Source organism: Cherax quadricarinatus, chromosome 80, assembly GCF_038502225.1.
Source record: "Cherax quadricarinatus isolate ZL_2023a chromosome 80, ASM3850222v1, whole genome shotgun sequence".
NCBI classification, from domain to species: Eukaryota; Metazoa; Arthropoda; class Malacostraca; order Decapoda; family Parastacidae; genus Cherax; species Cherax quadricarinatus.
This window is the reverse complement of record NC_091371.1, coordinates 16,743,039-16,761,068: the sequence shown is the minus strand read 5'-3', so window position 1 is coordinate 16,761,068 and position 18,030 is coordinate 16,743,039. Positions and strand designations below refer to the sequence as shown.

The following is an 18,030-nucleotide window of genomic DNA, read 5'->3' as shown; positions in this document are numbered from 1 at the left end:
TGGGAGGAAGTGTAAAGGGGAAGCACTGTGGACAAATTAAAAGCCACCATCTGTAGTGCAAAGCTTTTCAACCTGCTATCAGCAAGTGTAATGTTTTCAAGAGGAAACTAGATGAATACCTCCACTAAGTGCCAGATCAACCAGACTGTGATGGATGTGTGGGCTGGCACTCCTCCAACAGTAGCAGCCTCGTTGAATAGGCAGTTAACAGAAAAACCTGATCCCAGGCAGGGTTGTGAAGGAAGAAAAACTATAAAGCTGTCAGGACTTGATACTCTTGTTATCAGCTTTTTACTCTTTTACCAGCTTTTACAGCTAGATGTACTCCTTCAGAACCCAACAAGCTCTAGCTAGGCTACTCCACATAAAGGAGCATTATTGCTCTCTAGTCTCATTTCCATCAGTCAGTGTAGTGTTATTTTTTGGTTACAATCTGTTATGATTGTTTATGTCCTTATCTTTTGTACCAGATTTTTCATGTAACAAAAGATCCTGGCTCCAGTGTGTCCAGAATAATCATGTATTACTAGTACTGTACTGTATCACATTGCCTGTTTCTATGAATATTCTATTATGGCTATGCAGTGACATTTAATATCTTTCTGCTCAGTGTACTGTAACTGATGCACTAAATGACTGAATTTATATATACAGAATTGAAATTACTATAAAAGGTGCATTACAAACATTTATTATTTATTATTATTACAGTTTTGCTGCATAATTATTATTAATAGTATATTTGAATAAGTACTGTATTCGATATGTGGACAATTTTCACACGTTACTTACTAAATGCTTCTCTCTTGCCCAGCCAATGTATGACATTGTTTTAAGTATGAAGTGCATAGATAAAATTATTAGTGTACTGTATGCATGTGTGTATTTGTTGTATATACAGTATGCATACATACCATGGTATACATAGACCAACTGCTTTATTGGAGACTATTAACCTGTCTCCTCTAAAAAAAACTGCCTTTATTTAATCCTAATAGAATGACGTTTATCCAGGAATTACACAACATATCAAGTACCTGTGCAGTCGAACTCCCAAATTTGCAGGAGTTAAGGTTAACTTAGAGATCCCTTGCAAATTCAGCATCCACAGATGTATCTAAATTATGTGAATGTAATAAATTTTGTTTCATATTTTTGGCTTGTTTTGTGTTTCAGAGGCCATCTCTCTCTAATATTGCTCTGACCACACTAATATTAATACATGTATTCATAAGAATGTCCAGAAAGAAGAGAGATTTGGGTGTGAGAAAATTAATGAAATCATATACAGTAGATGGTTTTCAATTTTTGGGTCATACACCAAGCTAGTTCAAAATGGGCACCTCCAAAAATGAATAATCAAAGTTGTGTGGGAGAGATCCTTTAGTAAATATATTGGATAATCAAAGCAATTTGAGGGTTTGACTGTATAGTGATTCCAAGAATATGAAGTAAGGTGATAGTACAATACAATGTACAGTGTATTAAAAGACAATGGACACTTCATCTCAGTCCTTTTTGCTCTTGTACCTTTGTACCCATTTTCCTAGCTTTAAGCATTTTCTTTGATTACACCGTACCTTGTCTTTGAAAAGCCTGTTCGTTGCAGGGAATGAAAGGTTTATTCCGTCCCCCATCCCCTTTGGTAGTTATTCTTGACAGTTAGTTGTCCCAACAGGTACGGCTCCCAACAGTATGATGTCCTACGAGCTACAGAACTTCCTCGATTCCCCAACAGTAGAGCCTGTCCCCTTCCTTGGACAAAATCTGCAACAACCTCAAGAGAGGGTGAAGGATGCTTTGCATATGGTAAAGGTGGTTAAGGTATGTGAAGAGTGTGGTAAAACATTTGAAAGAACTTCAGAATACTTGCAACATATAAACTTACACAAGCTACTGCAGCAATGCGAGAAATGCAACTTTAAAACCAAGGATAAGGAGAGGTTCAAGTTGCATATGATTTCTCATGACTCTGATAATTTAAAGTTGAGATGCAATATTTGTCATGAACTCTTTGTCAGTCCCATCTCTCATAGAATCCACAAGAGGAAAATTCACAGTATCTTTGAATGTAAACATTGTTCAGCTGACTTTATGTCAGATGTGAAATGGAAAGAACATAAAAAGAAAGGCCATAAAAAGATGAAGTTTGATATTACTAGTGAAGACAAAAATGAAAACAGCAACTTGGTCAGCCTTGAAAATCCTGTGCATACATTCTCAGATAAAATGCAACTAGTTTGTCGCCTTTGTAATAAGGAAACCAGAAACAAGTACCAGTTAAAAATCCACGTTGCACAACATCTTGGGGTTTCTAGTGATAAGATTAGTGATGATGACCTTATTGCAGATATTAAGCCATTTTCTTGGGAAGGAGGACTGTTATCCCCACCTGAAGAACCCCAAGAACAGAACAATCAATCTGTAGTAACCAATAAGTCTATGGAATCTGTCCTTCAAAACTTGTTTCCAAGCGAGAATATTAATGTCGCAGCCCCCCAGGATGAAAAATCTATAGATTCTTCCTTCTTTCCTTCAAGAATTCAGTTCTGTGATGTTCGTCCCAAAAAAGAAGACACAGTGTCACCAGAAAGTCCAAGATCAACAGGAAATATCAAGACAGATTCTTTACCATCTACACTTTTACCACAGCCACCTGGTGAAACAGGCTCAGTGCAGACAAAAATTAGTGAAGAGTCTGAGCACCAGTGCCAAGATACTCCTCCAGCATACAGGAAAAGGAGAGTAAAATCACGTCGAAGATTTAGGCCTTTGATACCGTGCAATCATTGCTCATCAGCGTTTACAACCAACACAGCTTTACGCAATCATAAGAAACGGAAACACATGAAGAGGCCTCAATGTCCAGCATGTAATATGACTAAGACTAGCAGCAGAAAACTATTTCAACACCAGATTAAAGCCCACAGAAACAAATTTAGATGCCATTTTTATTGTCTTGCTTTATTTGATACACGTGAGGAACAGGCTGCCCACCACCTAGCGGTACATAAAAGGGATGACTCCAAACATATCTGTCGCTATTGTAAAGAGGAATATCCTAGGGGAGCTTACATCAAACATCTGGAAGAATGTAAAGAGGTTCCTGTTAACACTGAAAGTGTTTCGTGTAATTTTTGTGAGAGTAGTTTTTGTACTGATTGTGAATTTACAGATCATACCAAACACTGTGGACCTTGGAAATTAAAAAATAAAGAGAATAATTCAGATTTAGACTCTCCAGAGAAACTTTCAGTACAAACCTCTACTAAAGCGGATACAAATACACCAAGTGAAATTATAAATCAGAATGTTACACAAAGTCATAATAAAAGAAAAACAAGAAAGAATGATTATATGAATAGAAAACCAAAACCAAAAGAGAGGGAAAAAATATTTAAAATCCCTATCAATAAAGAAGAAGCACAAGAATCACAAAAGAAACATTTGGATGCAAGCAGTCATTCAGTGGAGAGTATGCTAGAAAGTGGAGGAATTTTGCAAAAGTGCAAATTTTGTCCAAATACCTTTGATAATTCAGAGGATGGCATTAGTCATGTGTTATCCCAGCATAAAACATTGTTATTTGCAACAAAGGCACCCCAGATATGCCATATTTGCAACAAATCATTTATATCGAGTTTATCATACTGTAAACACATTGTAAAGCATTATGGTGAACTTGGCTTGTGGGATGCCCTGGTGCCCTCTGAATTAGATATAGAAAATATTAGAATGAACTGTTGGATCTGTAAAACTGCAGGCATGAAATATCATAGATATCATGTTACTACACGAGATAAAACCATTGAGAAGTATTTATCAAGTAAAGCATGTAAAATGTCATCTGCAAAAGAAGGAAAAATTTATCATTGTTCTGTTTGTGAAGAATCATTTCCTTGTAGGTATTCATTTTGGAATCACATCAAAGTTCATCTGTCAAAGTCACCATTCAAAAATGCCGAAGGAGGAAAGTACTTTAAATGTGTTAAATGTCCAATGAGGTTTAAGAAAAAATCAGAACTTTTAGGTCATTTGGGCATACATCTTTTACACTCAGATACCAAAGAAGATGAAGGTGAATTGAAAACCATAAATAAGAGTAAAAATTTCAAAAGAGATCTGGAAAATAAGAATGCCCAAGATGATACCAATGAGGAACATGACAAGGATGAGATTGAAAATATTTGGTTGGAAGAGAATGTATCAGACTATAAAGCACTTCCCCATCGGTGTAAGCGTTGCCATAAAAGGTTTGCGAAGAAAGAAGATGCCTTGAAGCATGTTGTAACTACCCATAAATCACTGTTGAAAATGATGGGTGAGACTCATGTTTGTCACATATGTGACAAGACATTTATGAAACCAATGGTATTATGTGCTCATTTATTAAAACATTACAGTGAACTCAATATGTGGGATGATCTTGTGCCCAAGAATTTATTAGAACAAACCCAAGATAGAAGATTTTGTTGGATTTGTAAAAATATGCTTGGTAGGAAAGCCTCAAAGCACATACACAAGAGGAACAATTATATTGAAAGAGTATTGTCAAATAAATTCAAAGATCTGGAAACTGATGAGAATTTCAAGTGTTCTTTATGTAATTATGCATGCTCTAATAGATATACATATTGGAAGCACATAATGCTCCATATGTATAAGGTTCCTAAAAAGCGTAAACAAAAAGATGTATTGGCAGAATCTCCTGGTAATTCTAATGATGTTCAAAAGGACCTTCTTGAATGTAGTGAATGCTTGTGTAAATTTAAAGAAAAATCTGAATTGAACAGACATTTAGCAAGTCATTTCCTTTTGCCGTTTGTTCAGATAGATGGCAAATGGAAAAGTGACCATAGTCAAAGTAAAGATAGTTTAAATTCTTTGAGTGAGAATCATGACAACAATAAACTACAAACTGTTAGTGCTAAGTATGTTGAGAAGAAGGGAAAGGGTAAAGTGGAACCACAGTTCATTAGTTCAATAAAGAAACGTACTGTAGCTGTCAGAAAGTCAAGGCCAATATCCAACAATGATACTTTGAAATGTATTCGTTGCTTCAAAACATTTGAAAATAATGAAGAAGCTGTAAAACATGTTCTATCGTCACACAAATTTATGTTGACTCGAATAGTCAGAGAACCTCTAACTTGCACTGTATGTGGTGCAGTTTTTAAGAGTGAGTGGTGGCTCTGTAGGCATATTTCTAGACATTATAGTGAACTTGGTATGTGGAATGCTCTAGTCCCTCGAGATTTACTCAATAAAATTAATCTGAGAAATCAGTGCTGGATATGTAATTGCAAACTTGATAAGAAATATGCTGATCATACTAGTAAGCGAAATATACAGATTGAGAAACTGTTGCTAACTAAATGTAAAAAGAAAGAAGATATATTTAATTGTTCAATATGTAATGATACATATCGGAATAGGCTAGAGTACTGGAAGCACATCAAGATTCATTTATGCAAACCACCTGTGCAATATAGATCTCTCAATGAGCTGTTAAGCACTACTTGTAATAGTGCAGATGATAAGGAGAAGGTCCTCGAATGTAGTGATTGTTCTTTAAGTTTCAATGATGAGCCTGAATTGTACGCACATTTGGCTACCCACTTCCTGGAACATGTATCTGAGCAAAGTAATTACAACAGTGAGAGTGAACAAACTGAGGATGAAATCTCTGAAACAAATTTTAGTGATGATGAAGAATGGCTGCCATCATCTAAAACCTTTGAAAGGAGGAAAGACAGACACAATACTAGAGAATTTATTTCTAAAAGGGAAGGAGAAAGTTCTCTCTTGGCAAAGAAAGGATGTGTAAATGAGGTTAGCAGTAAGGATAAAGATAAAAATGGGTTAATTGATGAGGATAAAAACAAGGTGAATGATGAGGCTAAAAGTGAGAGGAATGATGAGGGTAATGTGAATGATAAGAATGAAAGTAGTTGGCTGGAAAAAGTGAAGCCTGCTAATTCATTAGGTGAAGATTCAGACGATGAGTTAGAAGAAACATACGAAATTGGGATAGATACAGATAATGATGTTGGGATTGGTACAGATAATGAGGTTGGGATATGTACTGATAATGATTTTGAAATAGGTACAGACAATGAATTTGAAATAGGTACTGATGATGAGTTTGAAATAGGTACAGATAATGAGTTTGAGATAGGTACAGATGATGAAAATGAAAATTACACACAATATTAAATAGTTAAAAATATATGTCTGCCTTTCTGCTACTGCATATCTTAAACATGTTATTCCCTATAGCAATTTACCTTCCTAGGATGACCAGACATAGAAGCATTCCACAATATTTCTAAAGATTATAATTGTCACAAAAATGCTTTGAGTGTAAGACTTAACTGCAGCACAAAACATACTTTAGAAAGAATGTTTCACACTGGCTTAGATATTGTACTTGCCATTTGCATGCACTGAGAGACAAGCATATTTTTTTTTTAATGAACTAGATCCCCAGCAAGGGCAAGTTGTATACTGTGCAGGGACTGGAACACTTACATGTCAACCATTCAAGGGTTAGTCATTACTACAGATATGTTGAGACTGGATAGTACTGTATACTGTATATCCTTCATTTGGCTGCTTGTTCCTGAACCAGTTGGGCTTTTTGCACCAAATTGGTGAGGATTTCATTATACTCTTAAGAATGAACTTGAAATGAATTCCAGTACCAATTAATTATTTCTCCTCTTTAATGTTCAAATGTGGGTCTAGTGCGCTGTTAAGGAAGCGCGATAACCACTCCAACTGTTACCTTGATGTTAAGTTGCCTCAAAATCTATTAACAGTAAAGCCAAAACAGGGAAATCTGTAAAAGAAATTTGATAATCATATTCATGGAAAGGGAATCTGTGGCATTTGAAAGTTGCTCTTAAACTTGGTGATGTTATATAGTGAATTAGGCCAAAGCAATAGTGGGAGAAGGGCCATACATATATCCATTTACAAAATACATTTTCACTACATCAGGAAAAACTTTCAAGCACCTCATTTAAATAGGATTGTTTATTGTATTCCATTCCTCATGACCTTATAAAACCTTTCACTTGTGTGTATACTGTCACTTCACATTTCCCATCCAGATTGCTAGTTGCCCTCCCATCATCTTGCTAAATCAACATGCACTAAATCATGGAAATGCTGACTGCAGTCCTAATGGTCATTATTGTCTCCACAAAAATATAGTACAGCATACTTTATGCTGTATATAACTATTTATCTTTTCTTTTAATTCCGGGGATTTGATCCCTGGACCTCAATGGTGAGAGTCACGCCTCTCACCACCGGACTACGACTATTGATATATAGCACTATTAGGATAATTTTCAGTGTTATGTGAGTACTAGTAACATGCTAAGGTAACATTCCACTCTGTAAAGCAGAGTAGGACCTTTTCAAGTATTGTAAATGATTTACTGATGATAAATTAATTTACACACAAACACTCATTTTTTCATATTCTTATAGACAGAATGTACAGTAATGAAGGATTGCACTTTGGAACAACCTCATCTTTCATCTCTTGTGTATCTTAGTTAAATGAAGGTTGATAATGTTACTGGGTAGTGTAGCTCCCTGTGTCAGTTATAAAATTGTTTTTCTAGGGTATCATACTGCTGTTCTAATAAGTTTTTTCAGTTCCACATGATGCTTTGGGTAATCTTAACTAAAAACAAAACACTAGACCTTATTCAAAGTATGCCAAATTGATTTTTTTTTTTTCACAAGTGTCTCATTCTTCACTGTGTCAGTTTTCTAAACCATTACATCACAAAGCAAAGTGATAATGTGAATGAAAATAGAGAAGATAACCACAGAGAGTCTATCATATGGTATGTGTCCAGAGACTTATGACTATTCCTCCCCCACACCAAAACAATGGCATTGCCCAAGGAGTGGAGGGATCCTCCGTAATGGTAATGTGCTCCACTAATTTTGCCCTGGTACACCTTAATGGTAATGGTGTGTTACTGTTGGAAATGAAAAATTAAATTTAAAATGCAAAATTTTATTTTGCCAACTATGATCGTGTGATGTATGAGAGTTTATTCTCATAAACGCTTAAAGATATGCACAATTCTAATTTGTTGTGTAGAGAAATTTAATTTCTTAATTTTTTTCAAGTATTTTTGTTTTTCATGAAGGTGTTACTTCATTGCTAACCTCTTACATCTGATGTCTCTCTAGTATGTACAGTGGACCCCCGGTTAACGATATTTTTTCAATCCAGAAGTATGTTCAGTTGCCAGTACTGACCGAATTTGTTCCCATAAGGAATATTGTGAAGTAGATTAGTCCATTTCAGACCCCCAAACATACACGTACAAATGCACTTACATAAATACACTTACATAATTGGTCGCATTCGGAGGTGATCGTTATGCGGGGGTCCACTGTATTCTGTTTGAGGCATGTCCAACAACCACTGTTTTCCCCATTTTTAATTTAAGTAGGTATCCATATTTCGTTTTAATTTCCATTTATAAGTAAATCTAGGTATGTTTGATATAGATTCAGAAAAACCTTGATCATAAAATCATATCAAGGAAAAAAAGTTGCTAAAAGAACCATGCTACACGACTGAGAAGCATTTTCTAATATAGTTGCTGCATATTTTTTAAATCGATAGTACTGAACATACAGTATTACTGTATAAAGTAACTAAAATATGTGGTTTTTTATTTGCAAAGAGAAAATTTCCTTGGTCCCTTTTTGTTTTATGTAAAGTGCTTACAGTGGTGACCAAATCCAATTGAAATTTACTAAATGATAAGTTATGAATGACAATATACAGTATTATCAGTAAGTAAATTTTGAGAAAATATTTAAAATGGCAAAACCTGTGATAAGTTTATTAACATGCAAATATTAAATACAGTTAAAGTACTATAATCTTTAGGTTTCACGTAATGTGCTCCATCTCTTCAGCAGCCTTGGTACTATATGTGAACAAATACCATAGTAGCATTTCGTAGTTTTTTTTTTTTCACTGCATTAAAAATGATTTGTGAATCTTTGTAAATGTTCATTATAGTACTTATATTATTTTTACCAATTCCCCAAATTTGCATCCTTTTATTATACTGTAGTATTATTGTGTATGCCTGAGTTCACATGTATGTATGTGTGTGTGTGTGTGTGTCACAGTGGGAGCATGTTAAATATAAATATATATTCGTATATGTGTGTGTGTGTGTGTGTGTGTATTTATATACATGTATGTATATATATATATATATATATATATATATATATATATATATATATATATATATATATATATATGTGTGTGTGTGTGTTCTCCATGGGGAAGTGGAAAAGAATTCTTTCTCTGTAAGCCATGCGTTTCGTACGAGGCGACTAATATGCCAGCAGCAAGTGACTAGTAACCAATTCTCCTGTATACAATACTTAATTTAAAAAAGAGAAACTTTTGTTATTCTTATTTGGGTCACCCTGCCTTGGTGGGATATGGCTAGTTCGTCGAAAAAAAATATACACATACATGTACATACATACATTACACACATACAGACATACATACATAAGCAAAATAACCACAGGGGGAATTTAATGGGCACTATCATTCAACTCCCCCTCTGGTTATCATGCACCTGTTAGCGTTCATTCACTATTATTTCATATACGTATACTATATATGCACACAGGAGGGACTTCCTTATGTGTTGAGTTAGGTTCCAGACCCCACTGATAAGCAAAAATCACCAACAAGTGGAACATAGCAGTTTTTTTTTTTCAATATTGCATTCATGTTAACTCTTGATAACATGTTTACACTATCATGTATTAAGTTCTAAATACAGCTAGGCCTAAAAAAATGATATGGAAGTAAAAATGAATATAGAACACGTACATTACTTACCTTACCAAACATCCTTCCCTGATGCAGCTGTTGTGTGCATCAGGCCAAAAACAGTGGAACATAATGAACAGTGGCTTAATTGAAACCCACTGAAATAGCTGGACACAGAAAAGGGGGACGCTCAAAAGCAGGCTCCTCCTGTGTGTGTGTGTGTGTGTGTGTGTGTGTAAGGCTGTGCACACACACACACACACACACACACACACACACACACACACACACACAAACACACACCAACACGAGCTGACTTGACCCCTACAACCACATATAGGCGAGTACACACAGGCGTGTGCACTCACAGATTACATATAAAAGATTAGTTAATGCTCTGTACTTTTTGTGTGTTTATGTATATACAGCATTTGTGGGTTCTGCAAATTACAGAGAGCTCTTGATCTGCCCTGCCCCATAAGATGTTTGTTTAATAGCGATAATATTTCTCTAGGTGTATGTATCTGTATGTGTTGTCATTCTTGTTTGAAAGCTGTTTGTATATAAGAATCTTTGTGTAGCTAATTTTATTAATTTAGCTTAAATTTAGCATTAATAAACCACTCTAGGATAAAAAAAAATACTTGTCTGTTGTACATATCTTAACTTGTGCCAGATGAACCTTAATAAAATTGTTTTACTTCGTACCTACAGGGAAAGTTATTTCCACTAACATGCTTGACATACAGAATTCCAGTGAAGTCATATAAGGAGCAAATGATCCTCCCTTGACCACTTGTTAGGAGTATATCACTTGTTAGGAGAAAGCCAGTGAAGTCCTACCAGGGCTCACTGGTATTTTGATCCTGTATTTTTTTATATAGACAGTACTGAACTAAACTGGGATGCTTTTATGTGCCTGTTTTTCACTTTGTTTGTGATGGGATTTTTTTTTTTTTTCACAATTACAGTACAGTAAACCCTCTGATATTGTAGGGGATAGTAGATTTATATGATAAAAATGGAAGTTAGGTTCCAGAGACCTCATTTGCCAAATTTTTTTTACTTATTAGGTGCAGATTAATGCAGTATATCTTGCTTTATATTTTAGCTGTTGCTTATTGGCATGAAAGCATATAGACAGGGTTGGTGTGGCCATACTGGGCTAAGGTGAATGGCTGAGGTTTTTGTGTAGATGTGGATATAGAGTTGTCAATAAGTGTTGATTGTACTTGTGTGCCCAAGTATTCTGTAATATGTGTCTGGTTTTTTTACCCTCTTTGAGAGCCTTTTTACTCTCTTTGAGAGTCTATTTGCCGTCTTCGAGAGTCTTTTTGTCCCATTTGAGAGTCTTTTCACCAAGGACACAATCTGCACTAATTACATAAGCTCTCATTTCTTCTCAATTGTCTCTTAACCCTTAAACTGTCCAAGCAGATCTATGTTCACGTGTGTAGTGCTCCAAAAGTAGATCTACATTTTTTACACATTTTCAAATATAACAAAAAAAAAAAAGTAGATCAAAGTTTTTTTACACGTTTTCAAATGTAAAAAAAAAAAAAAAATCTACTTTTTTTTACATACTTTCAAATGTTGAAAAAATGTAGATCTACGTTTGGACAGTTTAATGGTTAACCGTATGGATGGTGGATTCTCTCAGATCAAAAGTGTGGGCAGTCTGCATCACATCACACGTGCATTACCTTGAAGTGTTTCTAAAATTAACACTTAACACTTTTTTCAATACCATCAGAGATTACCACTTCTTGGAACTTCCAGCATCACTAGGCTTCCTCTTGAATGCTATGGTTAATATCCAGGGACAAACAGGGGTGATAAAAATATCCAAAATCCTTTGATAAATATACTGAGTACGGCACATGACTCTCCAAGTAAGCAACTGTACACAACTGTAGTAAGCAACTGTAGGCAGCATAGGTGGCAATGCCTCCCAACACTTAACCCTCTGGGTAGCAGACTTCCAAGGTTTTTCATATAACTTGATGCTTCCATGCTTGCAAAGCAAATTATCAAGGCTTTTTTGGTCACTATGCCAAAATGAAGGCACTTTTTTAGTTGCAGTTAGACAAAATAATTTTATAAGAGGGTTTACTGTACCCCATCTTTTGTGTTGTCATTCATCTCTTTTTATCAATTCATCTCAATAGATAATACTGCATATACAATTTTGTTCGGAGTTTTATCCCAGGATAACCAGTTAATGAAATAGCAAAAGCCTAACATAACTCAGGTTTCCCTTTGACTTAATGCTTGTTGCAAGGGTATGGCTAAGGAATATGGGAGTACCATCTTAGATAAATGTCTAGTGAGGCTGTAAAAGATCTCAAACTTTTATTTACATTGATTCTTTAAGGAAGAATGTGGAATGGAGAGAATGAGCCAAATGTGTAAAATACTGTACTAACAAAACTAAGTGTAGAATCAGTAGCTTAAATATTAGCTGCTAATGTACTATGATGAAGCAGCTCACATTATCCTTTTTGTTTGTATATACTATACATCATGGTACATTATGTTGCTAAATAATTACATGTGTAAATGTTCTAATGTTTGGAAAATATTGTAGATAAAGGGTCTCATGAGACATTATGTATGTCAGACTGTTTAGTTAACATTAGTTAGGGAAAACAATCTACAGTTTTTATATGATGCAAAACTCAACATGTAACTGCAGTATAGGAAGGCGAACATGCAAATGGTGTACCAAAGAGGTGTTTACAACATAAATCAGTGTGTTATCACAGTCTTAATTGTTAAGTTGTGTAGCTGAAAGTGTCATTAGTTTTATTTCTTAAGTATTATTCATACAACCTGACATGTGGTGAGGAACAGCTTTTTCTTTTAAAGCTGGTAATTTTCTTACACAGTACTCTATATTTTTTGGACTATATTCCGAACATACTTTTTTTCTAATTCACAGCAGCAGAATAAACATAAACATTCTCCGTAAATACTAATTTCCTTAAACATTATTATTGACAGAAGCACTGAATTACCTCATATGTCCAAGTAGTATTCCATATTATTATTATTATTATTATTATTATTATTATTATACTCATGGGGAAGCATTAAACTCATAGGGGCCATGCAGGGCTTGGTGTAATAATCTGGTTTAATCCAAGAAAGGGAAAGGTTGCTTCAATTCTTTGGATCTAGAGCCCTTCAGCCTCAAATGACTTTCCTTAAAGGGTCAAAAGTGCTCTGTAAATACAAATTTTCATTCTAGTTGCCTCTGAGAGTTTGTCCGCATTTTGCTTCTGCTGCTGGTTGAGTCGTCCTCCCTGGATCAAGTCACTGTTAAGGAAAAATGGTCATATTGACTTTACAAGCAAGCTTGCTTATACCTTTCATCACCATATTTATTCTCAGCACACATCTCCCTTTCTCCATCCATCCATCCATCCATCTGCACCACACTTTTATCACCAAGTCATCCTCACTGTGCTTCTCTCGCCTAGTCATCCTCACTGTGCTTCTCGCACCTAGTCATCCTGCCAAGTACCAGATCAACTAGGTTGTAATGGCTATGTGGGCCAGCAGGGTGTTAACAGCAACAGCCTGATTGAAAAGGCCAATCAATAAGAGTGGAAAACCCTGAAAACCAGTCAAAGGTATGTCATCATATTTTTTTCATCCAGTCTGATGAGGAACTAGGAGTGAACCAGGTCCTTCCCTCATTGCATAGTTATAGTGATATTTTATTTTTAAGACTTCCAGTATATATATTGTATAGTTTATTTATTATTGATAAAGAGTTATTGTATTAATTTTATTCTGCTGTGATCATTGTTTATTGGTTTTAAAGTTTTTGTCACTCATATATTTTTGAAATCACGCTTTTCCCCATTACTCTAATGCACAAATGGCAAATTGCTTTAGTCACTTCTTACAGATGTCTAGTATTCATATCCATACTACTGCGGCATTTTATTTATTATTCTTATACATCAACAAGCTGAGTTATAACTGTTCATACAGTAGCTGTTCTGAATCATTGATACAACAGTAATTTTATCCTGTCTAGTAAAATACTTGGTCATAATTCACACCTATAGTACCGAATACACAGGAGATGAATCTAGGTAACATTTCCAATTGAAACGTCAAGTTTCCATCTCCAGTTGATGGGTTTGTTGTGAATTGCTCTGGCCACAGTACAGTATTGTGATTTTTATTTCACACACTGATAACTTTATTAAAGGTGTTGATAATTTGGTAAATGCACAATATAACTCACCATTTTTAATGATAAGATTTGTGTTAAAGTGTATATAAATGTGACAAATGGATTATTAAATAAATATAAATTGTTTTCTAGCTGCAGTGTTTTTTTCCAATGATTTGACTTTATTTTCCAACATAAAGTGCCGTTTAAAAAATAAAAATAAAAAATCGCCAGAGTCAAATGCAGCCAAAGCAAAAAATATTGCTAAAATAATGAAAGTCCTTTTTTGAAGTTGGTTGAAATATGTTTCACATCACAATAGTAGAGGCTTGTTGTGAATCTAGGTGATGCAGTGAACACCAGAACATAAACATATGTTCCAGGCCACCCATCTTTCTGTTATCCCATGGTTCTTCTGCATATTAATGTATAAATTTACATTATCCTACAACAGTGATTTTTATTTGTAATAGAGGCAGTTGGCAGTGTACCTGGTATCAGGCTGATAGGTGCACTATCTCAACACCCACTTTCCAATTGTCACAAAATGCCACTGCTCCTCACAACGTGCCACCATTCACTGCTCATCACAATATGCCACCACCATCCTCTTGTTATTCACAATATGCCACCACCATCCACTGCTCATCTCAATATACCACCACCACCACCATCCTCTTGTTATTCACAATATACCACCACCATCCACTGCTCATCTCAACATACCACCACCACCACCTGTTCTTCACAACATGACACCACCCTTCACAACATGACATTGCTCTTCACAACATGTCACCACTCTTCACAACATGTCACCACTCTTCACAACATGTCACCACTCTTCACAACATGACACCACCCTTCACAACATGACATCACTCTTCACAACATGTCACCACTCTTCACAACATGTCACCACTCTTCACAACATGTCACCACTCTTCACAACATACCACCACCTTCTACCACTCTTTCCATTAATCATAACAATAAAATCAGTTTATTCCTTAAACCCAAATGGGTCACCTTACCACTACACTTCACATTCATAACATGCCACAACCTCAGACCACACATCTGAACTATACTAATTTGGAATGAGCTGGAATGAGGGGGCAAAAATGTAGTGCTTACTGGCAGTAATACTGATGAATTCATTATTTTAATTTTCCTCTTTACAACTCCCGTACTGTTTAGTGTCTTCAGTAGCACTGTAATTGTGGTAACAATGAATTTTAAATTAAATTTTAAATTCACAAGCTTCCTTATTTGCAGATTTCAATTATGCAAAACTTTTGCTGATAGTCAACCAGCAATAGATTTACTTACCCAAGTTTTTCTGGATCACTGGCTTTCCCACACCCAAATCTCTCTCTATTCTGGTCATTATTTCTTATGAATATCACTAGTGATGTATAGTAGTACAGATTTGTGGCCTGTGAAACACAAAATGAACCCAAATGTGAAACAAGATATGTTATGCAGACATAATTTTGTATTAATTGTGGTTTTAAGTTTCACAGAACCTCTTAAGAACATAACCCTGGTGAATTTGTAGGGACAACAGTACAAATATGTCCTAAAGTTATTGTTGTTTTAACTACTAAAATCAAGTTGCATCTATCATACCAATGTGTCTTATATGACAGAAAATATAATGCTGTATATGCAGAACAGTATATGTATATCTTTGCACTACAGTCCTTTTCATGGATAGTGGTCTTGGAAGGAAAAAGGAAGCCTATGGCATTATTATTAAAATCTCATCAGTTGCTAGTTACCTAAATTCAATTTATTTGTAAAGCAAAATTAGGAAGTACTGTACCTGGAGTCTACTTGGAGAGTGTTCCTGGGGTCAATACCCCTGGGGCCTAGGCCATGACTAGGCCACGTGGGAGATCAGGGCCTGATCAACCAGGCTGTATGTAAGAATAATTACATTTGTACAAGAAAAAAAGAGACCTATACACAGGACCTCCTGTTTTCATACTTAATCTGTTCCAGAAGGTCGGTCTAAAACTGAAATGTACAAAAACTGAATTAATATTTCGCATAAGAAATAATGTAAATACAATTAATCCGTTCTAGACACCCAAAAATATTAACAAAAAATACTTTTTTTAAAGAATAACTAGTTTTGCATACAGAAAACAATGAGAAATTAATATAAATGACTAATTTTAATTATAAATGAACATTACATACCTTTATTGAAGACTTATTTGCATATTGAAGAAGGCGAGGAGGGGAGCGGGAGTTGGGGGTTATTGTTTGGAAGGGGAATCCCCTTCCATAGGGACTTCAGGTATCAAAGCCCTCTCTGGAGTTACTTCCCTTCTTTGTTTGAGGGAGTTGGGGTTATTGTTTGGAGGGGAATCCCCTTCCATAAGGACTTCAGGTATCAAAGCCCTCTCTGGAATTACTTCCCATCTTTGTTTTTTACTGGCACTGGACCCCTGTTGCACTAAAAATCTGTCCAGAGAGCTCCGTTTCTGGCGTCTCTAAGATTTGCCTAAAATGGGACAAGGTATTGTCACTGAACATGTTGCAAATACAGCTTGTATCAGCTTTGTCAGGGTGATATTTTTCAACAAAAGTTTGCACCTCATTCCATTTTGCACAAATGTCCTTAATCACTGAAGAAGGCACCTTCTCCCCACTCTCTCTTCCTCCTCCTCGAAAGCAATTTCCTCAGCTGTGGTCTATTGCTGTTCCAGATGAAGGTCTTGCAACTCTTCAGTGGTTAGCTCTTCCCTGTGGTCCTCCACCAACTCTTCCACATCCTGGCCACTCACGTCCAACTCCATGGACTTCCCCAAAGACACAATACATTCCACAACAGGCATAGGGTCGACAGGGTCAGCCTCAAACCCTTCAAAAGCCTTCTCTTGGACACATTCCTGGCAAGCTTGGCTAAACATATGCCACTTTCGTATTTTTCTACAATCTCTTTCTTGAATTCTATCGTGTTTCTCACCTTTATCATAGGGCTTGTACTAAGAACTTTCTTTGGGCCCATGGTGGCTTATTTTGCAGTCGCAATCAATAAACAAGCACAAAAATTGCGAAATGTTTTGGATGAATGCTCAGTCAACCAGTGACAAAGCTAGACTGATGACGTTCCCGGGTGGGCAGACACGTATGATATGTACGATTTCGGATTGAGGTACGAAAACCAGACCAAAAACTGAATTGTATGATATGCGGACCATACGAAAACCGGAGGTCCACTATTATATAAAAACTGTGATTGCAGTATTGTTGAAATGGGCATTTTTGTTAAATATTATGTTCAAAGGAGAACTTTTGATTAATCCTTTCAGGGTTTCGGCTGTACTAGTACGGCTTACGCACCAGTGTCCATGACGTACTAGTACGCCTAAATTCTAGCGCCCTCAAATCTAGGGAGAGAAAGCTGGTAGGCCTACATATGAAAGAATGGGTTTATGTGGTCAGTGTGCGCAGTATAAAAAAAATCCTGCAGCACACAGTGCGTAATGAGAAAAAAAAAACTTTGACCATGTTTTTGGATTAAAACAGCGACTTTGCACTGTATTTTCGTATGGTGTTTATTGTTGTATTCTAGTTTTCCTGGTCTCATTTTATAGAATGGAAGACATATTACAGAAATTGAGATGATTTTGACTGGTTTTACAATGAAAAGTATCTTGAAATTGAGCTCAAAGAAGCAGAAATGTTCGATTTTTACCAAAGTTCAAAAGTAAACAAATCATGCTATGCGTCCAATACACGTCAACTGGTGAGTCTAATATTCTATCACAAGTGCGCTGATATTATATATACCATTTCTACACTAATGCAGTAGTCTGCATAACAGTAAATCTTCTATTTTTTGTGAGAATAAAAATTCAAAGTGAAAAAGCAAACGAATGTAAGAGGGGCATGAGGACGTGACTAATGAACAGAGGAAATGTTATTTTAGTGCCAGGAATGTCTTTCTTGTTTATTCTGGACCCTATTCAGAAATTGG

The 18,030-nt window shown here is 35.7% G+C and overlaps 1 protein-coding gene across 1 annotated transcript in view; it reads left to right on the top strand.

The window, feature by feature from the left end:
* LOC128702436 (uncharacterized) overlaps positions 1-14,188 on the top strand; it is a 120,935-nt gene extending 106,747 nt beyond the window's left edge. Inside the window, exon 6 of the mRNA XM_070102056.1 lies at positions 1,679-14,188. Within this exon, the coding sequence (XP_069958157.1) occupies positions 1,679-6,216 (4,538 nt within the window). The 3' untranslated portion in view covers positions 6,217-14,188. The remainder of the gene's footprint in view (positions 1-1,678) is intronic.
* The last annotated feature ends 3,842 nt before the right edge of the window (positions 14,189-18,030 follow it).